This window comes from Acipenser ruthenus, chromosome 23, assembly GCF_902713425.1.
Source record: "Acipenser ruthenus chromosome 23, fAciRut3.2 maternal haplotype, whole genome shotgun sequence".
Taxonomy (NCBI): domain Eukaryota; kingdom Metazoa; phylum Chordata; class Actinopteri; order Acipenseriformes; family Acipenseridae; genus Acipenser; species Acipenser ruthenus.
In genome coordinates, this window is record NC_081211.1 from 4,665,786 (window position 1) to 4,688,870 (window position 23,085).

Genomic DNA, 23,085 nt, shown 5'->3' on the forward strand with positions numbered 1-23,085 from the left:
ATAATATGAAATGCCTTGAAAATGTTGCCCATGATTCCCTACTAAATGAAGCAACTCATGTTAAATTGATTTAAACATCATACATTCAATGCTCTGTTATGAACTGGTGTATTGGTGTCACGGTAAGAGCAAATATGTTATGGTTTGTTAATCAGGACTCTTCAGTTTTTGATATGAATGGACAGTTCTTACCACTTAACGCAGTGATCAATCTCACCTCGTCCAAGGAATAAGAAACATCTGGGATTTGTTTGATCAACCCATCTGAGATAAGCCACAGTTGTATTTTTAAAAGAATTTTCCTGCACTAATAAATTTAGTCTGTCTGGGATAGATAGACATTGAACAGCCTGATTCACCCAGGACTGCATCAACCACCTGACTGTGAATCCCGAGTGCTGTGGCTTATCCTGACAGGGGCATAGGCTGGTCAAACCAACCCCTGAGACTGGCATCCAAGAGCTGGAATTGACTGCTAAAGGAACTTGAAATCATTTGAATAGCTTTTGCATGCATTCTGTATTTAATGTGCAATAAATGTTATATAAATAATAACAGATAAAACTGTGATAACCTACCAATTTCCCAAGGCAACCTGCATACATTATTCATTACTTATTTAATAAATATATCAACGTGTAGAAGCCAAGAAGACAAGACATGACCTTAAAATAATATAAAGGCCTCAAGGCTTCAAGACCTCCTGATCGTCCTGTCAAACACACCGCCTGCAGCAGACCTTTGTTGGGATGACCCTGTCACTAAGGTCAGGAAAGAGAGATGAAACACACAACCTTCAAATGGGCACACAGGGAATAGCCCAATCTTTCACAACCAAGAGACGGCTATGCATTCATGAACATCCCGACTCCTGGAGTATGTACACATAAACGTAACGTCACTACGGGGTCAATCTTCTACCTAAGCTGCTATTAAAAACATGTGACCAAACTTGTACCTATGGCTGTTATTACTGTACAGGAGCTAGGGTCTTGGGTTTCCAAAATCTGTTTTGAAGCTGCTTCCTCTAAGAATGCATAAATGTTCTTAAATTAAAGTTGTGTGCTGCTTTCTTTTTGAAGTTTTTAAAGACTTGAACAAATCAAAGCCATAATCCATCCATCAAGCTAAACAAGCTCTTAATAAAAACTGATTCCCCCCCCCCAGCAATTATATAATCCACTAATACAGGGGAACATATTCTGGTACAAGGGTTTCACATGGTGTCACAAAACTCACAATTATTTCATTAACCTCCCAAAACCACTGTGGAAAGTTCTCACCATTGTTTCCCCTAAGACTGTGGGGGTGATTGTGAAACGCTAAACATCTTTGCCCCGGAACAGCTTATCCCCCAAAGCCACAGTTAATTCATAAAATGCATCAAGTGGCCTGTAAATCATTTTTAGCCTGGTTAATAGACACCACATGGCCCACAAACAAGCCGACAAAGAAGCAAAGTGTGCTAAGGGCCTTACAAAGCCTTGGCTAATAGGTGCAATGGTCCAGAGAGGTCTTCATATCTACCCTGGTTTTGTAGTAGGTGCCCCGGGTGAACATTGTGTTGAACTGGCTCTGCACAGTATAATGCATTCACAACACTCTCACAGCAGGACAGGGGAGAACTGCTGGCTGCGTTAGCTATCACATGACAGCTTTTCTTTATTTACACACACACGTTACATTGTGTGTGACTGCTTTCCATAGGTTTAATACCACACTTCTATGATTTAATAAGCTAGTGTTGTCTCCAAAATGTATGACACCTAAAACAAAAATTAAAATAAACAAGACACAGCATTTAGTTTAGAACATCAATGAAACAAACAGCAAAAATTTAGAAAACGCTATTGTGAAATGCTTGCTCAAAATTGTGTTCCCATTGGGGAGGGGGAATGGATGTCAATGGGTTAACCAGACTTTCTTCAGATTGTTTTTTGAATAAGCTTTCACTTTGCTCTAAAACACTTTGCTGAACTTTCTTTTGCTGCACTTTTTGTATCATGCCAGTTTTATAAGTGACTTTTCTCCAAAAAAACAAACGCCAACTAAAATACATGTCCTTGGCTTTCACTCGAGATATAAACATCTAAATATTTAATGACAGGAGAAAGTGTGTTTTGGGCTGAATTTCCCTTCTTGTTGTCAGAGAATCCCCAGGTTACCACAGGAAGAAGCTATTCTGAGCTCCTTCTACAAGGCTTCGTCCATTAGCAGCCACCATTAAATGTTCTGCATTGGGTCTGGATGCCATTAGGTCTCTACCAGGCACACTGCAGATGGAGGAATGTTATCAACAAGGCAAAGGTCAGCTGCAAAAAAAAACCTGTGAACGTCAGAGACTTCCTGAATATTTCAAACATTCGCTATAGATGGGGGTCTAGCTAGGTGTATATAACAAGTATATATATATATATATTTTTTTTTTCAGCCACTGGGGTCTATTCAATTGCTCTAAACCATGGCGGTTCTAAACAGTGGCACTGAGATCATTTGAGAAACAAGGACATGAAAATCAAACCATTTAACAGTGAGACTGTTTAAAGTATGTGTTGTGTCTTATTTAGTGGTCTTTAAGTCTGCCAATGTTTAGATTAAAAAGACTCGTCTAATATTTTCCCCATCATATAACATAAACATACAACATTAGACATTACATACAGTCGGTGTTTTTGTATTGACTTTCCTTTTATTTATTACATCATTTGCATTATACAATTTATGCCGCCACTGAATAACACTTAACTAAACGCACAAATAATCCCTGCATAAATCACAATTAAACAGCATTCATACTGCAGGCATAATATCTTTATCCTCACAATTTTCTTTACATATTTTATTCTTATGGATCACAATCCCAATGAAAGTGAAATACGGTGGATTCAATACAGCTAACAGGGCTAATAACTTGTGGCTCCTTGGAAATCATGAGACTGTGTTATGTACAGTATCTTGTTCCCCTGTTTTGTTCGTGATCTTTCTCTGTGTGACTGGATTAAGATTGTGTATCGTTAGCAATGGCTGAACAGCTGATTAACATATCAAGATGTGTGCTTGAGTTACAAACTTACATACCAAAAAAATAAAAAGTATGTCAGTTAATATTCCAGCTCAAGACCCGAGACAAAGGGGTCAAGCCATCTTGTGTTACCATGATGAAGCAGACAGGTGTGTCACAATCCGGTCATTAGTTCCTGGTGACTTTAAAAAAATTTTAAGCCACCCCTGTCGACTCAGTAGAGCTCCCAGAATCATGTCTAACCTCCAAGTACACGTGGTACACTGGAGTGTAGCCATTAACCTGTCCCCCTGCAACACTCTGCCCCTAGTGGTAGTAAGAAAGTGTTGCAGGAGACATGTTAATGGTTACACTCTGGAGTACCAGCTGTACTTATTATATGTATGGACAACGAATAGGATGTGATGACTGAAACAGAAAATAATACAATGTGTATCTACTAGCTATCTACCAATACAAAGAACACTGAAGACATTGAAAAAGACTTCTCGACTAAACTTTTGTCAAAGAAAGTTTCTTTTGGTATAACTTTTATGTGCTACCTGTATGTTTTAGAGATATTAATAAAAGAATGGGAAGAAACATGTTTCTTTGTTTTAGACTTTGGACTCATTTTCAAGTTCTACTACGAAAATATTTTACCTGGCGTTCTGTTCATTTAATATCCGGCAAACATCTGCAGCCGGAAGGCGTTGGACTTTCACTCCCTCTGGACCTGGAACTTGGTTCTCAGAGTTATGAAGTGGAAAATAGGAAACAGGTGTACACTGTGGTTGCATGGATGGCAATGTTATCACAACCTTTTGCATGGAAAAAAAACAGCTGTGTCATACTTTTAGGGTAGGATAGGTAACTTAATTACACACCTTACAAGTGGCCAAAGCAGGATTAATCACATGTGGAAATATATATTAATGTACATGCATGTATTATGCATACATGTCATATATGTAGCCTCATATGAAGGTGTCCTCATTCATGTATGTAAAGGCTAAGTTTTCTTATGCTCATGTTCTTATGTAAAAGATACCAACCAGTTTCAATGATAACACACTTCATTAATCCATCAAAACTGCCTGAGAAAACATTCTTTAAACAAATCATGAGTCAAGGCTTGGTGAAGAGCACGCACTTTGACCTTAGAACCACATGTTTCTTTAAAAGGAACCACTATCTCACATCAGCCACATGTGCCAGGTCTGTATGGGAGGTGATGGTTTGTGATTTAAGAAGCCTGCCAAAGCAGTTTGATGTGTATATATATACATATAGGCACTTGACCTGCACATCTTTGACCCTGATTCCCAGTTCTCAGTTGTCACAGATCACTTTACGCAGCTGTGCTCTAAAACCACATACACATGTTTTGGGAGCGCAGTACTGTAAAGTTGATCATGGTGTCTGCATTCACATTATCTCAGAGGTTATATCTTTCACAATATCCTGCAGTCAGTCAGACTTGAATTACATAAAGCCCAGGTGGAAAACCAATTACATATATCTCTTAATTACATATATTCAGTGCCATTTTCACTGCTCCATGTATCATTGTGTAGGTTTCATTTCTCATATATTTTCTTCACATTGAAAAGACTCTAAAGGAACATCAGTATAGAGCAAACCTCACCATTATGGTCCCTGTGGAATCCCTTTTGAACAGGCTCTGCAGTTCCCATCCAGCTTTACTGAAACAGCTATAAATATAATTTATTCAACAAGGAGGAGAGGGTTGTGTTATGACTGGTGTACCATCTGAGTTATTAATAAAGCTTACAAAATGAAATGACTTCATATTTAAGTTTTGATATGTGATAAGCTTTTTTTTATGAGGAGGCTGTGTGGTCCAGTGGTTAAAGAAACAGGCTTGTAACCAGGAGGTCCCTGGTTTAAATCCCAGCTCAGCCACTGACTCATTGTGTAACCCTGAGCAAGTCACTTAACCTCCTTGTGCTCCGTCTTTCGGGTGAGACGTTGTTGTAAGTGACTCTGCAGCTGATGCATAGTTCACACACCTTAGTCTCCTATCTTGTAAAGCGCTTTGTGATGGTGGTCCACTGTGAAAGGTGCTATATAAAGATTATTATTATGACAGTCATAAAACGAATGGCATAAAACGAATGGGCAACTCAGTCAGTTACTGAAGTCCAAAGGACAAACACTTTATTACGGTGATAGTAACACTTTAAAATAAGTGTCTCCATGATTATTTCATGTGTATTATGGGAAATGTTATGACGTCATGAAAAGTATGTCATGAACTCATGCTTGTGACTTTTGAATTCCATAGGAATTTCATTTGAAATCAGTAGGAAATCATGTGTTAGTTTTCATTGGAATTACAGACACTTATTTTAAAGTGTTACCGTGTTGATTAATGCGTCATAAAGCAGTATAAACAAGCGGCTCCATTGTGCATTACAGAAACAAACCAACTAAAAAAAAGAAATGTCAACAGTAGGACGTATTGCAAAGAAGACCGTAGCGATAAATGTGATATGCGAACCTCCATTACTGTAAGCAGAAGGTGCAGGTCGGCGGGCAAAGGTATCAACTTACATACCTGCCCACCCCCCTTAACTGTGCACCCCAGTGGGTCGTTCCTGCGTGCTTCTGCCGCTCCTCCTACGATAATGGGCATGGTTTAAACGCAGTTAGAAGAGGAGGAGACGCGGTAGCAAGCAGAGGGAGGTTGATGAGCGAAAGTACTCACCCATTGCGCGCAGTACAGTATATTGTTGATACGAGGCGGGCAGCGGCAGGCTTACAAACATCCCTGTCACCAACCCTGAGTAAGAGGGACTAGATAAGTGCCTGGCTGAGCCGAGGCAAGACGCACTCATTAAACTGGAAGAACGGAACTGGTGAGACACACGAGCGTACATGTGGAATTGGAATAGAAGCAGAGGTGAGTTGTCCGGAGCTCATCTTGCTTTCATTTGATTAGAATCAAAGCCGTGTTACTACAGTGCGTGCTTGTGTCTTTGGAAGTGAATGTGCTGCTGCAGTGTTAATTGTAACTAGATAGATGTAATCCACTGAAGCACTGTGCAAGCGTAGCAAGGAACAAAGTACAAACAGGTAAGTGTTTGAGTACCAATTATGTTTAATGTGTTGTTTGTTGTGACACTGTCAGTGAAACTTCAGAAAGAAGTTCGGTTAAAAGTTAGCTCAATGTTTCTGCGTTTTCTGTATGATAATCAAGCTGTGAGTAATTCTATCTGTACAAGTATTGATCTTTGAAGGATACATTTTATTATCAAATATGCAATAGTTTCACTGTTTTATCGAAATACCCCTTGATGATCCGTTTCCAGATTTGGGGATTATCAATGTTGTTAGATTCGTTGTTTTGAATCTATTTCAGAGGATCATAAAGGTTAAACATTTGCACTTTTGTTAACCCATTAAGTACCAAATACAGAACACAAGCTGCATTTATGTAATTTGATGCATTACATTTAGATTTGACTTTTGAGTAAGTTATCATAACAATATAGAAGAGAAACATAAAACCGGTTCAAAATGCTGTAAAAGTTACAAGCTTTTTGTTGTGGGTATTGTGTTCGTTTTCTAAAATTTCCTTGATTTAAAAAAAAATCGGGCTATACTTTGCATGTTATTATATATCTGTGCTATTTACAATATCGGCATTATTTTATATATAGATGTTATATAACGGAAAGGTCAGATCCTATTTTTAAACCAGAGAGGTTTTTTTTTTAAAAAAAAATAATTATTAATGCTATGCTTATAAATTATTCTTGCTTATATCTTATTATGTTTTAGAATCATTAGCGTGAGAACTCTGCCCACGTGACTTACAGTCACCTGAGCAGAAATTGTCCTGTAAGAACTTCGCTGAGAGAGCGTGTTCAAAATAGCCAAACTGATTAATACACATTTGAAAATGCTAAATAAAGCTACCTGGTTAAAACGGGTATAAAATGTCGTCTGTTCTGTGGGTTAACATACTGTAACTACTGTATCCCGTACCAACTTCTGCACTTGGGTTATTGGGTATGCGCTTACTATACAGCTGTAATATTGTATCATGCATATGTCCTTGTAAAAGAACAATTGTACTGGTAAACTGGCAGTGTATCTATCAGTAGGATTTCATTATGTTTTGTATGAAGTGCAGATTATTATACTTTTTTTAGTCCGGGCTACAGTTCACATCACGGTCAGAACTATAATTAATCTTATAACATGTGAACCAATTCGATCCACTGTCTTGTTGGTAGGGGTCGATTGCTATTATGGCGACAGTGTCACTAGTCATGCTTCAGTTACACTTTGGGTAGGGAGTAGGGGTATTTCCCCTCTAGGTCTGGATTGTGATTGTTGGGGTTGATCGGATCAGACCCACTTGTCACATGTAGGATTTAATGCTTTGCCTTGTGTCACGCGGCGTTATCCTCAGAAACGGAGTGCTGGTTTGAAATCTTGCAAATTGACGTTCTGCAGTAAAAACGTACACGCTTAGAATTAGACAGATGTTCAACACATGGCTACAAATAGAATAAAAAGAATGTACCTTTTTCTGGCTTGCCTGACAACGAACTATAAAGTGCAAGGATTCATTTTGTGGAAGTTTCCAATTGGAGCATTAGTAAACATGGGTAGCCTTTATGTAAATGACAATCTCCACATCCTTGTAGCGCTAAGCTTTCCCGCTAAAGTTTAGGTATTTACTTGGTAATCATTATATGACTTTCAAAAACGTTTGCTGAGTTTATTTGTCTTGCGCACTATTGCCTTTTAAATCATTTTTATAGGGAAAATGTTTAACCTTTAATGTTCAGCTTTGTAATTCATTAAACGTCTTGAAGATTATGATCTGCTGGATCAACACTAGCATTTCTCAGCTCTTGGAGTGGGATGCAAATGTTTCCTGTCTTAAAGCTGCAAGCACTGCAGTTGACAATGACATGCTGTTCTTGTCGGTATACTCATGGTCCTTTCAATAGATTTCCTGTCTATTCAGTTGTATACAGGAATCCTTTAAAATATAAATAGCATTTTAAAAAGCTGCCCCACTGAATAACATGTCAGTTATTTATAATTAAAACACCCAATGGCAGAAAATAGTAAAACTATAAGAAACTTAAAATAAAACTTCTAGTCGGGCAAAAAATTAAACATACTGGTGCTAGAGTTTAATATGAATATATGAGGTAGCGCCATAGTGCCAAATTTGCACCCTTGTTTTAGTATTACTACAGAGTGTCAGTTCATACAGTTGGATAAAAAGAAGTAAAGATTTTAAAAAATGACGAGGTAGTTTATAAAATTGCTGAAATAAAATCTTACAATGTGCATACAAATGAAAGCTTTTGAATCCCACTTGGCCTCAGCCACTAAGACAGTCAGTTTATACTGATTATCTCTGTGGATTGTCTGCACGCAGTGAGACGTCTTTATACAGTATCTTCTTTTCCAAACCCCATCCCCTTTCGAGCTGTAATCCTGTTTTTAAGATGAGCCCAGCTGGCACTAAATCAGAAGGAGTCCAGCTGCAGACTGTGTGTTTAACCAGCACTCAGCAAGCCTGCTCTTCAGGACTCAGTGAGTTTGTAGGACGAAATGGATGAAGGTTCATCTTCACTCCAGATTTCCCTCCCATGGGGCACCCCGTCTTCATTATGGAGGGGGGATTACGCTGGTCCACTATGAATGAAACCAGACATTTTTACAGCTGTCGTTCAGAGAATGGAGGGCTCTGCCCAACAATCCCTACTTGACCTGCAAACAGACTTCGCATACACTGGGGCTGGTGCGCTAGTTCACTGCCTACGTTCTTAGCTATGCTGTGCAGAAACATGTCAGGGCAACCCTAAAGGCAGGAGGTCAGACTCAGACTGTTCCAGTGCAGCTCAGGAAAGCTTGCTTCAGGCTATCACAACAGCCAGGAGGCCTTCCTAATTTCAAGTGATGACAGTCATTTTCACAACAAAGGGGAATGACAAAACAATGGTTGTCTAAAATCTACCTACTAAACTGCTAATAACAGAGGTAGTGATCAGACAGATCTCAATCACCGCTTGAAAATCATCACTCAATGAAGGATTTTCATAATGAGATGCTGATAGATATTATTTATTAACACTAAGCCGAGCAATACAATAAACTAATGTACTATACCAGTAACATCCTTTAATTGTTTGACTAACGTTGTTTCATTGACCCCTGATTAGCTTGGACTGTCCGATTAGCACTAATCTTGGACTGTGTGTATGTGTGTGCGTGTGTATACAGTGCAGTATATAAAATATATGTAAGTGTGTGTATCTATTGTGAGACAGCAGGGAGGGGGTTAAATCCTCCCTGCAGAAAACATGTGCAAATGCACATTGGTTGATGTAATTGTTTTGTTTTATTATTTAATTATCCCCTGCACCTGGTGATCATTGTAAATCAGAGCCAGGTGCAGGGTATTTAAAGAGAGCAGCCAGTCTGTTCTAGGCTGCTGAGAGAGAAGGAAGCAGGATAGGTGCTCTGCTTCCGAGCAGTCGGGTGAAGAAAGGTAGTGTAAACCTGTGTGGTTTGTTTCGGGGTGAAGATTTTGTTTTGTGTTCCAGGTAAACAGCTTAGCTGTCCTGATTTATAGTTTAGGTTCCTGTGTGTGTAGTTAGTGCTCGATAAGAGCTAGGTGTTTATTTGGTTTTGTGTGTTTGATATTTGTATTATTAAAAATAGCGCACCAGCGCTGAAAAATCCATTTCATTGTTCTGGGTCGTATTTTTAAAGGGGCAACGAACCCGAGTGAGTATGTGCTTTGTCACATATGGTGGAGAATGCGGGCAGAGTGTGTGGGCACCCCTACGACCCAGAAAATGGATTTTAAAGAATTAATTGCAATGATCAGTCGCAACACCGCTGCTCAGAAAGAGCAGACAAAGAAGTGGAGACAGGAGTGGGGGCTACCGGATCCGGAGCCGACGGAGCTGGACCTGCTGCTCCAAAGGTGGGAGCAGGCAGGGGGTGCCCCACTGACTCAAGCCCCAGAGCCCAGAGGCGAGGAGCCGCCGCTTCCAGAGCCCAGAGGGGAGGAGCCGCCACTTCCGGAGCCCAGAGGGGAGGAGCTGCCGCTTCCGGAGCCCAGAGGGGAGGAGCCGCCGCTTCCGGAGCCCAGAGGGGAGGAGCCGCTGCTTCCGGAGCCCAGAGGGGAGGAGGTGAAAAGCATACCTCCACCACAGCCCCGACCACCACCCCTACAGTCCAGTTCGGCGCCGCTGCGTCCAGTCCCTCACCCCTTGCTCCTGGACACCCTGCCGGTCTTCCTGGACCTCCCTGTGCTGGACCTGGAGCCCAGGAGTCTGCAGCACTGGCCACAGCTCTGCCCCTGGTTACCTGCTCCGCTCTCCCCGAGCACCCAGACGTCGCTGGGCTGCTGCCAGACGTCGCTGTTGCTCCCCCTGTTAGCTGCTTCGCTCCCCCTGGGTGATCGGACATCACTGCGCCAGTTCCCAGGGGAAGACCTGTGTCCACTGCGGCATCCTCCAGTGCCCCGGCCTACGCTTCGGTCGGCCCTGTTAGCCCGGTGGGGTCCTGTGTCGCCGGTTTGCGGTCCCTTCCTGGCAGCGCCGGAAGGACCGACCCATCCTCAAGCCCGCCCATGGAAGAGGGCGGCAATGGACATTGCTGGACTTGAGGCTGGGTGGTCTTTTAAGGGTGGAGGGAGGTGGCCGTGGTATGGCCGGTGTCTTGAAAAGACATGGGGGGGGATGTGTGAGACAGCAGGGAGGGGGTTAAATCCTCCCTGCAGAAAACATGTGCAAATGCACATTGGTTGATGTAATTGTTTTGTTTTATTATTTAATTATCCCCTGCACCTGGTGATCATTGTAAATCAGAGCCAGGTGCAGGGTATTTAAAGAGAGCAGCCAGTCTGTTCTAGGCTGCTGAGAGAGAAGGAAGCAGGATAGGTGCTCTGCTTCCGAGCAGTCGGGTGAAGAAAGGTAGTGTAAACCTGTGTGGTTTGTTTCGGGGTGAAGATTTTGTTTTGTGTTCCAGGTAAACAGCTTAGCTGTCCTGATTTATAGTTTAGGTTCCTGTGTGTGTAGTTAGTGCTCGATAAGAGCTAGGTGTTTATTTGGTTTTGTGTGTTTGATATTTGTATTATTAAAAATAGCGCACCAGCGCTGAAAAATCCATTTCATTGTTCTGGGTCGTATTTTTAAAGGGGCAACGAACCCGAGTGAGTTGTGCTTTGTCACACTATATATGTATGTAAATGTATAGATATTTATATCTGTAAAACAAAACTTACAGTAGTGTGGAGTTTTAGCCACACTTATGAGCAACTTTTTTTTCATATAGAAACTTCCTGCATTATTATTTTTTATAACAATGCCATTTTATGAATGCAACCCTCCTCAGAGTAGTTAAACCTTCTTTAACTTCAGTGCACTATCGGCTTGCCCTCCCGTTGCAGAGAATAGCTCTGGCTTACAAATTATAGAGGAAATGTCTGCGTTGAAATAGCCAACCCACAACACAGTGCTGAAGGTCCTTCTTTTTGTAGTGACAGCTGTTTCAGAAACATTGAAAAGAATGACCGTGGGTTTCCAGATTTAAAAAAAAAAAACCCAGCTGTAGGTGTGTGTGAGCTGAGAAATATATCAGAACTCTGCCTGGTACACAAAACATTATCGCAGGTCTTACTTCCTGTTCCAAATGGCTTGCCAGGACAGCAGTGTTTATTTAAAATTAAATTTAAAGCTGCAGTGTGCCCCAATCCTGTTCATTGTCCCAATCAAACAGGACGGCAGTGTGTCTGAACTCTACTTTATCACAAACCACCCAGACTAATGACTTCCCAGGGTTCCTGTTGAACACTCCCTAAAGGTAGCTTCATCCCTTCCTGCCACTTTCCCCACAATTAGACTTGAATTATAATGGTGTTAGCTTTATAGCAGATTTGAAAAGAACCAAATAACAAACTATGATATCTGTTTAATGCTAACACTACAGCTGTGGCCAAAAGTTTTACATCACTTAGCATTTTAGGATTTAGACCATTTTTAAAACTATATGAACATAATTTCGATCTTTTACTTAACATCGTGTAATCAAAGAAACTACAAAATGGTATTGCAAAAGTCTACCGGAAGCCATAATAGTAGTACAGTATTTCATGTTAGATTGTTTGTCAGTTTTTCATTAAGTTTATGATAAACTACAAAGCGGTATGTTATTCAATATGTTAACATAACATTATTCAACAGGTTTCATTCGACTTTATGACTTTATTGAAATGTGTTAATTCTAAGGGGTGATAGCTGGACATAAAATGCGTAAACCCATCAGTTATCACGGCCGTTTTTTTTGTCAGTTAAACACTTTTCTGAAGATAATGTTTCCGTTTATGTATTGAAACTGTCTGTACAGGTTGTTTATTTCATTGTATTAAATATATGAGAAAAAACTGCATAACATAAATTGGGTAGGGGCTTCAAATGATAGGCGGGTTACAGCAAAGCAACAGCATCTTTAATAAAAAAACCTCCACTGGCTTGTTCGGCTAATTAGAAACATGCAACCGATTTCGCACAGTGAGTGCCCTACTTATTTGCCTGTGGCTTCCTTTTCAATCAATGTGTTCAAGTCAGCATGATCCATTATGACATTCCCTCTGCAGCCATTCTAACAGTCTAACATGCACTTCCCCAGGATACTGATTGACTGAGAGACCCGCTGGTGACATTGATCAAGCTGCCTGATTAATTCACAGCCAGTAATAGCTGTCGTATCAAGACACAAATTGTAAAATTAGGATGGCACGGCTGGTGATTTTGACAGCCGATTGACACTAACGGAGGCAGAACCACATTATTTCAAATCGCACACGTCTTTAACTTTGATGCACTACCTGTTGCTTTCTGTATTTTAAGACGTAGATCTATTCTGTCTAGATTATTGCTACCATTGTCCCGTTATGCTAAAATTGATACAGTGCTAGTTACTATAAAATGTGCACTTTGAATGATGTATAATAAGATAAGCTTATTGTTAATGATCGACTATTTTGATATATGGCAAGTTTTAATGTGATAATTAATATTAATATAGAAAGGTGAAGAAATATTCTAGTATACATACTAGAATGAGAAATACCCTAAATAATACATTTTTAGTAAAGCTACTCTCATATAATGAAAGTCATTTTAGGGTTTGTATGTGTTACCCTAGAAAAAAAAAGGCATTATGTTTTCAGTCGAGTGAATTGGGCTTCCTGAATACCACTTTACCAATCCTGCTGCTTTGAACTGCTTTGTGATCAGAAGGCAGCTTTCTGCTGTTGCCTGAAGCGCCACAGAGAGTGTATTACTTGGCTGCATTGTTTTCTCTCTTGTAAATTCTGACACTCCGCTCTGTTTGGGGTCAGTGTAAGCTGTGAGTTGTCAGTGTCCTAACAAGAGAGCAGCTGCTCTCGTTTGCCTCTTGGGGTTCCATTCCGGGAACCCTGCTGAGGGTTCCATGCGTCCACACAGACAGGGTTACTGTGTGGCTGGTTACTGATTCTACTGGCTGACAACAAAGGCATTGTGTATCGCTTAAGTGTAGTGGTGCAAAGAAATCGCCACAGAACACATTGCAGGTCTACCAGCATACAGTGCAACAAACTACAGTATTGGGATAGGTTTTCTGAGCTTTTAATCCATGACGTTATTTAATGCATCAAACAGGCTTTAAGTAAACATTTGTTTAAAAATGTATTGAATACCTCATGTGAACAATGATAATAGGTACAGTGAACCCGGTAAAAGGCAGAGATTGTAAAACATTAGGAAGCAAATTGCAGGGTATTTTTTCAGGTGTGTATCCCTCTTGCATCATGTGACAGGCTGTGCTCTTGGTAAATAAAAAAGGAAAAGCACAATGTTACTGATAAGTCAGCCTGATTAAATTGCGTGACTAAATGGCTAAACTCCAAAATCTCAATATACAGTATATATATATATATATATAAACATATGGTTCAATGGTCTAAGCCCCTAATTAAGCAAAGAGAAATGGTGTAGCAGAGCTCCGTGTGGCTGCTTCAGTTTGCTCGTGTTATTCGCTGCTGTCTTTATCTAGTGACCTTAAACTGACCTGCAATGGGTTGGGCAGATTTCCTTATACTGACTTTTGTAAAAGATATCATTTAAGGTTGCACGCAATCAGAAAGTAACGTGTGCTTCTCCGACCTCCCACGCATTCACGCTCGAAATATATTTAGATGTGTTTGCCTTCTAAACGTCTCCCTTCGCATACTGGCTTTTTGAGGTTCGTTTATTTTTCCTTGTTAAACTCATTAATTTACAATGACAAAAGGGGGGTATTCTAGTGTTAAGTGGTCTCCTTATTTTCTGTCTCTGTAAATTCTCTCCTTTGACCTGGTTCTGCCCTTCCTATTGTAATAAGTGAACATGGCCTATACATCACCAGACTAATAGCAGTCAAGTCTGAATGATAGATTTAGGGTTCATTGGGCAGAGTGTCTCCTGTTGAATGGATGGCTCCTCAGTAAGCCAATGAATAGTAAGGTTTTGTTTTTGTTGGCGGCGATGGCTATAGGTATTTAAGCACAGGAGGGAATGACTGTAGTTTATGGAATGGTTTGTCAGCTAATGGATACGGTTTCACACATTGTTTATGTTTATTTCTATCACCTTTTCTAGTGCTGTGCAAGGGTGGTGTGACCATTTATACAAACTGCAATAAACTAAACTGTACTGGTACACTTACTCACAAAGAAGCACAATATAGGGACCAACTCGTGCAAAGAAAATGTGCAACTAAATCCTTTGTTTGCTAAGACAGTGCTCTCAGTTTTAATAAGCCATGCAGGATGATATTAACTAAACTGTTCAAATAACAACACAGCAAACGCATTAGATAGAGGTGAGATCATGAGGTTTCAGGTTTCAGGTAAGATCTAAGAGGATGGCACGTCCATCACAAAGCCGCATGGAAGGGAGTGTAGAATTTAGCACCTGGTCAGGTAGCCCGCTAGGCAGAGCGTTTGGAGAGCGTTAAATTGCTGTTGTTGTTTTAAATGATAACTGAAACTTTATAATATGTCCCAGAAGAAGATGGAATAAGCCTGCGTATTGGAGAAAACCAATAAGTATATTGATAGATATGGTATAGCCCATGTGAGTTTGTTTTTAATCTATTCCCACTTTCAAAAGAGGGGTGGAAGGTGTAAAAAAATAAAAGCTGTAATCTCTGATGCAGAATACCCATTGCTTTGCGGTAAACTCAAATAGACTTGTTTAAGGTTGTGGACAATATCCCTGGCTTATATTCTCATTTTGAGATTTAACCTTCTAGTTTCAAATCTGCTTTGAATTGTTTGGTGTGTCCTACACGCTGGGCTCAAATAATTGGGCGCCCTGCAGTTGCAGTCTGTAATTAACCTGGAGCACCAGATGTTTCGGAATGTTTTACTGTGTACCTCCGGTGAAAAAAGAAAAGGACTGGAAACAAACAGCAGACACCTTTCATCACAGACGGGGCATCCGTATTCCTTGAAGGCTGGCCAAAGTGCTGTTGGAAAAGCAACAAAACAAGTGTTTCCGCCTTTAAGCAATATCAAAGGGTGCTTATTTACTATAAGAAATCTAAAAGGTGAGCCACGTTGATTGATAAATATGTATTTTCTGTACCTGAAGCAAGCTGCAGATTTTCTTTTTGGGCCAATTCAGTTTTAGAAAAACAATATACAGCTATGGTCAAAGTTCTGCATCACCTAGAATTTTAGGATTGAGACATAATTTTAATATGTGTGTGTGTGTGTGTGTGTGTGTGTGTGTGTGTGTGTGTGTGTGTGTGTGTGTGTGTGAACATAATTTTGGTTTTGTATTCAACATCATGTAGGCAAAGAAACTACAAAATAATCTCGCAAAAGTCTACTGGAAGCCATAATAGTAGTACAGTATTTCGTGTTAGATTTCGAAAATGTCACATTTTTCAGTTTTTGTCAGTTTTTCATGTAGAAAACTACAAAGCGGTATGTAACTCAATATGTTAACGTAACATTATTCAGCAGGTTTCATTCGACTTTAAGCAAAATTAGTTAATTCTCTAGGGTGATGCCAAACTTTTGGCCTCAGCTGTATATTCATAAGATGAACAAGGAGCCATATTTATTTAGATTTCATTTCGTCCTTGATAACGGATTAAGTTTGTTGCTTATTGCACACATTTCCATTTTCTTAGGCTTTCCCCCCCACTGGTTCTTTTTAACTTTATTTTAAAAAAAGGAACCATTTGTCGGTAGTGACACTGCAAGACAGAAACCATCTGGTTCCATTATTACAGCCTGCTCACACTGAGAGTGCCTAGCTAAGCGCCCTGAGCGCAAAGCCGGCTTCAAATGAAAGACTGGGAGGTGACAGGGGGTCCCGGGGTAATTGCTACTTGAAAAAGATCTCACTGTGGTTTAGTTGGGAAGGATTTGGTCCATGTTTTATTGTAGTAATAAAATGTGGTGAGTAAGCCTCTGCTAATTCCCCTCATTAGAGTCAATGGGCGCTATTGTTTGTTAAACGCATGCAACATTTCCCAGTGTTTTAATGAAGAGGGCCCCAGTGTGAAGGAAGAGTCCGCATTTCATTCCTAGATGAAGATTTCGGACTTGTATATGTTTTAAACAGCACAGTACTGTTACCTTGCTTGTTAATGCTTGTTACCTTGCAATGGCTGTAGTTACAGGATCTTGGCTGTGGGTTGAAATGAAATTGGACATTGTGGCGGCCATCCTAGTGTTTTAAATATTTTCAACTCTGATTATCTTAAAGGTTTTTTCGATGGGGTATTAGAGGTTTCCAATACAGATAAACTTAACATGCAGTGGCCAAACGGATAATGTAGTTTCGGGTCTGGTTTCACAAAACCTGATTAGCACCAATCTTGGACTACCTAACTTTGCTTTTGGTAAGGTGGTCCAAATGTATTGCCAATCGGGGTCTGTGAAACCAGCCATTTGTGTTGCCTCCAGTTTATTGGCACAGCACATTAATAAGGTTGAGCTCAGGACAAGACAGAACGTAATCTGCATATCATGTTATTATTATTATTTATTTCTTAGCAGACGCCCTTATCCAGGGCGACTTACAATTGTTATAAGATATCACATTATTTTTACATACAATTACATTATTTTTTACACATTATTTTTTACATACAATTCCCCATTTATACAGTTGGGTTTTTTTTACTGGAGCAATCTAGGTAAAGTACCTTGCTCAAGGATACAGCAGAAGTGTCCCCCACCTGGGATTGAACCCACGACCCTCCGGTCAAGAGTCCAGAGCCCTAACCACTAATCCACACTGCTGCCAAAATGTATGTATCGATACTGTAATGTGCATGTACCTTTTTTATGAGCGTTTCATCAGAGATTAATTATGAATGTTGTACCAAAGCCGGTACAGATCGCTAATCGGCTGTGAAATGTACATTGTTATGATCTACTGTATAGATACCGGTATGTTCACTCTGAGTAGTTATTGTTAACTAGCTGTTGAAAGATCTATCCAGGTTGGAAGGAAGTGTTTCCATTGGAGCACAGAGATCAAAGACAATCCGTTTTCACAGTGTGTGTGTATATGCAGGCACATGGTGGTACCACAATCACAAAATATAAACTGTTCCAGTGACCGAGAAAACTGTCAGCAGCTATTAGCAATGGTAACAGCTTGTGAGGAAGGTTAGAAACAAGGTTTTCTTTAAACAGTTCTGGTTTGTGCACACCCTGTAGTTCCTGAATCCACTGAGACCCTTTTCGTAGACCGCAATGTGTAAAAACAAATACTAAACTCTGCACACACCCGTATTTGTGTGTGTCCGCAAAACAAAATCAAATAGATAAAAGTATTTTTTATTTTTGTTTTTGTAAAATGTGTTTTGCTGTGCCTCATTAAGAAAAACTACAGATATTGTGTATATAATACAGTCTGGACAACTAGAAAAGATGTGGGTAATATACACTGTATTGAAAGAGAATGAGCGGGAGGAAAAGGAGGATTTGATGCTGCAGTTTTATTTTGTAATATGAGGACATATCTACTTGCATGTTGTTTTGTGTACAAGCCTACTTTATTTTATATTGCCCTAATTAACATCGAAAGCCACTGCTTCTGTCTGAAAGTCAAACAGACCAAACCAATGTAAGTGCACAGCAAAACCAGGAACCCTGAAGTGAATCCTCCAGGATGTTGGCCTTACAGGGCTTATAGAGCCTGGGTGATTATTTCCAGATGGCCCCTGTTCCGTTGCACCTCTGTCTGGGTTCATGTGTCTGAAGCACCTGCTGACAATCTCATTCCTGGCAGGCAAATATTTCCCAGCATTCCCCCAGGACAGCTGGGTTTGGTTAGGACCGCTTCATGCCTCACTAGCCTCCTTATGGAAGTCTGTGGAAAACGCGTCTGGTCGTTAAAAGGTAGAAATGTGGATGGCTGATAAAGCTGGAGTTTTAGAACAATGCTTTTAAGTTTACGGGGCAGTTATTGTCTAGCTATGATGGTGCAATGCTTTTTCCACTGTCTGACGCAGTTTCCCGGACACAGTAAATCTTTGACATTGTAGGGGGCGTTGGGCAGGATAGTTTCCTTTTATCAGATCCTGTGTTCAACCTTTTCCCATAACTCAATGCACAATTTGCATCCTGTTTGGACATTGGATTTAAATATATTCAGTGCATGATTGAATACATACATGCCCATATTTTAATAAGCTTTAATAATCCCCAGTTTTGGCTTGCTGTGAATGTCAATTTATGCAGTTAAACAGCTAATTGTGCAGTACTTTATATTACGAAGCATACCCGTTCATATTTACAGGGATGGAAACAAGACTCCTGTTGAATAGCAGTTTCACCTATTCCAGGTTTTAACATTCGCCACGTGTGTAGGTAACAAGAGCAGGTATGTCTTATTAAACTCATTGTAAAACCAGGAATGGATCAACGGCTAGTGGGAGTCTTATTTCCATTCCTGTATTTATATAAACATCAAAACTTGAGCAAAACACAACATTCAGTTTAAGTTAAATAAAAGCAACTTTTATAGTTTGAAATGGATGATAAGTGGGTATATTTACTCACAATCCGGCTCCCAAATACTCTGTAATGACCCATAAATATATTTCAATAAAGTATTTCTTCTCCAACCCACTTTCTTCTGATGAAAGGACCTGTGCTGTCTTGCATACTGGGCCTGTAAAAATCCTTAGAAATAAATAGATCAATTGTTTTCTCTTCTGACCTTTATCAGTATGAAGCTGGTTGGTGTCTTCACTGAGTTTGAATGAAAGCACACCTGTGCCCTTAGGTCTATCCTGACCCCGGCTGCACGCACACATTTTTCTAGGCATGCTGCGAGCGCGGGTCTGGGCTGAGGGAGTTGGCTTGCACTGCACTGATAATCTGCTGCACAACTGTGCAGACAAAAACCCCTTTTATCTGTAAGACTATCCTATATTGCAGCGTGTTGACACATTGACACATAATTGATTCAGGCTTAACTTTTCCAGCTATAAATATGCTTGCTGTTTTCATGCCATTATAAATAAAAACCTACAATACCAGCCCTCAACATATTTCTTACTGAATTCATACTTAAATGTTTTTGTGAGTGCCCTGCCCAGTGCCAACAGTACAAACCTACAGTGCATACCAAAGGGGTGAATAACTAGAAAGTCATATGAGACTCCAAGGATGAAGCGAAATATTCCCATGCTTTTTACAGAAATCGTCAACTTCGTATTTTGGCTAGTACTCTTAAAAGCAGTCGCTAAAGAACAGTACTGTATAAATCACTTATAAACCAAGGATATCTTATTTAATAAAGAGCCACACATTTATCCTGTGTTAGATGACATCTAAAGCTGAGAGGAATTAAACAGCACTTGTATTTAAAGCAGGGATCCAGTAGTATAACCTAAAACATGCCGACATGCACACAGATTTTTAAATAGTATTGATATCCTTAATTGTAGTTCAGGAGTTTCTTTTATGGCGTTGACAATATAAAAGGTTTTGGACTGGTGTCTAACCTGGGTACCTGCCAAGTTTGAAGAGCCATTGTTTTCAGCAAGTGGCCTCTGTGTGAGCTCCTTGTCTCATATGCCACTGCTTTCAGAGTCTGTCAGAGGCTTCCTTTGTACTAACTATGGTGTCTGTTTGGTTTATTTACAGGAGGATGACTGAGGCAGCGTCACGCATGGACAAGACTCCTCTTTGGAAAAGCGTTCTTTCCAGGACAGGCCTGTGAAGCCTGTTTTGTCTGTCACCTTTCCAGTGGAGAAAATTATAAATCAATTGCCAACAAAGTTTGACAACAAATACTCCAGAGACCACAGTCTGGACTGAAGAAAATACATATCCACCGAACATTGTACTCTGAAGAGCTTTCTGCTATTTCTGTCATTGTTTGTGTTGTTTTTCTGTGGGAAGCAGGCTGCTAATTTAGGAACAATCTTGGAAGAAAGAAAAAAGGACTGCAATTATCGGAGTGCCTCTACAACTACTGAATATAGATATCAATTTGTATAGCAGCTCAAGAGCCCAACAAAGAAACTCATTTTAGAAAACCCACTGTGATATTGTGGCTGTGTGAATTGCTACTCTTCTTTAATGCCGCATTTCCTAGATTTTGACTCTGGGGACATTTAGGGCTGTGCTCTTAGAGAGAGAGAGAGAAACAAGGGAAAAAAAGGAAAGCCTGACTTGCAGAGTGAAAAGGACCTTTCTTCAATAGAGGACACACGGACTGCAAACTTTGCCTGTCTCTTACTTTGTCGCTGGATTTGACCTAGACCATCCTTTGCTTTGATGTCTTTACCTAGAGCGGCTGAAAATGAAGCCACTCACGCCAATTGGTTCCCCGTCTCCACTGCGGCTTCTGAACAAGGGCCCCGAGTACCTGCGCAGGCAGATGGACAGCGGCAGCAGGGGGCGTTCGGTGAGCGCCGTGGAGCAACTGGAGGCTGACAAGGCCAAGTACGTGAAAAGCCAGCAGGTGATCAACACCAAGCAGGAGCCAGTGCTTGTGCCTTGTGCTACTCCCCCACCGCAGCCGAGAAGACCCTTCACAGTGCCACACGCCACAACCCCTCTGCAGCCCAGGAAGTTCAGCGCTCCCTGTGCCAGTCCCTCACCCCTGCCCAGGAGATCCTTTATCCTCTGTGATGACGACGTCTTCAAAGACCTGGATGCCAAGAAGGAGAACCGCAGCTTGTTGGTGCACAAGAGTATCAGGAACATCCAGGTCACCCCTTCGGTCCAAAACCCCCCGGTTCTACGTAGAAGCACTGGCAAGAGAATGCTGAGGCCAGACTCCCTGATCATCTACAGGCAGAAACGGGAGTGCAATACCTCCAGCAGGGATACCAAAGGGAACAGCTTTGTCAAGCGCTTGTTTCAGGGCTCCATGAGGGAGAAGCACACCCCTGAGAAGCTCATCATCAGCGAAGAGAAGTCCCCCTCGAAAGAGGAGGATTCTCGGATGTCTTGGGCCAACGAAAAGGAGAGCCCCAAGAGTGACCAAAGTGAAAGGGAACTCTTCGTAGCCCCTAGCACCCCGCAAACCTCGGAGAAGAGAGACAAAGAGACAACCGACACTGGCGATGAGTCCAGCAACCCAGCCATTTTAAGGAAAACAGGGCTTCAGCGATCCAAGTCGGAGTTGTGGTTGCGGTACTCATTGGACTTGTCCGAGAAAGAGCATTTCTTCAGCTACTGCGGGCTGGACCTGGAGATAGTGGACAGAATAGGGCTGGAGAACTTCTACACGGCCAGCTCGGATACCGTGTCTCTGCTGCTGCGGAGCGCCAGCATGGGCTGCTCGGAACCCAGCGAGTTCTCCCGCCGGAGCGGGGAGGGGCTGTTTGAGGAGGAAGTAACCGAGCAGAGCCCTACTGGGGTATCTGTGATCGAGCGGAACGCCCGGGTTATCAAGTGGCTTTATGGGTGCAGGAACGCCAAAGACACTCCCAAAGAATCCACAGTGTAACAGGACGGCAAGCTGGGACTTTGAAAACGCTGTTATACTTGGAAACTAATATTTTAGATTCCTCGACAAAACATGACGACCATGTGCTGGTATATTTATTTATTTTTAATTTGTACCAATGCGCAATTTCTTCATCTCATCTAAGCCTTACGGAAAAAGAAAGTGTAAATAATGTATTTATGTTTTGTTGATTGAGACGTAGACATCAGAATGCCCAGCAATTTAATCTCCAAATTTGAAATGTTCATAATTTGAAATGCAGGCTGTAACTGATGGAAACAACAAAATAAAATCCAAACTATTTTAATAACCACTATAAATGTCTCCTGATTATTAAATGTCATTTTGTTCATGATGACACGTTAATAAGATTTTTTATGGACAGTTTCATCACTAATTCTTTAGTCTTTTTTGTGTGTGTATTTGCCTTCCAGGCAGTAGCATTTCCAGTAAGATTTTTAAAGTTTGTCGTCTCAAAGCCTCCCCTTCGTATTAATTCCTCAACAGAGTTTGGTTTTAGATTCAATATTTGCAACAACAAAAAAGGACCATCATAAACCTCACACCCAATCACGCATACATTTTTGTTGCTGCATTATTGTTTAGTCTCCTTAAACGAGGCTTACTCTTGACAGTGTTCAGCAGTATTTTGAGCATGTTGACAGTAGTGCTATTAAATTGTAAATATTTCTTTTTCTAAATCTAAAGGTTTAATTTTTTAACAGAAGATATGTGTACATATATATATATATATATATATATATATATATATATATATATATATATATATATATATATATATATATATATACTGTATATCTCTGTCATAAAAACTTGAAATAAAGTTTGTTTTTAAAAATACATGTGTGTATTTAATGTTGTATTATTACAGTATCTCAAAGTTCTAATAAAACCATTCAACATTTTGCTTTGGTATCTGCTTGACACTTGACTACAGTGTTTAGGGGTCTTTAATTGATGAGCCACTTATATCTATTACTAGGTATTTTACAACAGTTGAACCATAGCTGGGAGAATATCTTAGTTGAAACG

General features: G+C 40.5%; 1 protein-coding gene across 1 annotated transcript; it reads left to right on the forward strand.

The window, feature by feature from the left end:
- The first annotated feature begins 5,653 nt into the window (after nt 1-5,653).
- On the forward strand, nt 5,654-22,352 carry LOC117413144 (protein FAM110A-like). The gene is made up of 2 exons (XM_034021911.3): nt 5,654-5,927; nt 20,217-22,352. Exon 2 carries the CDS (start codon nt 20,878-20,880, stop codon nt 22,030-22,032), a length of 1,155 nt encoding a protein of 384 aa, XP_033877802.2. The 5' UTR covers nt 5,654-5,927; nt 20,217-20,877; the 3' UTR covers nt 22,033-22,352.
- Nucleotides 22,353-23,085: the final 733 nt, after the last annotated feature.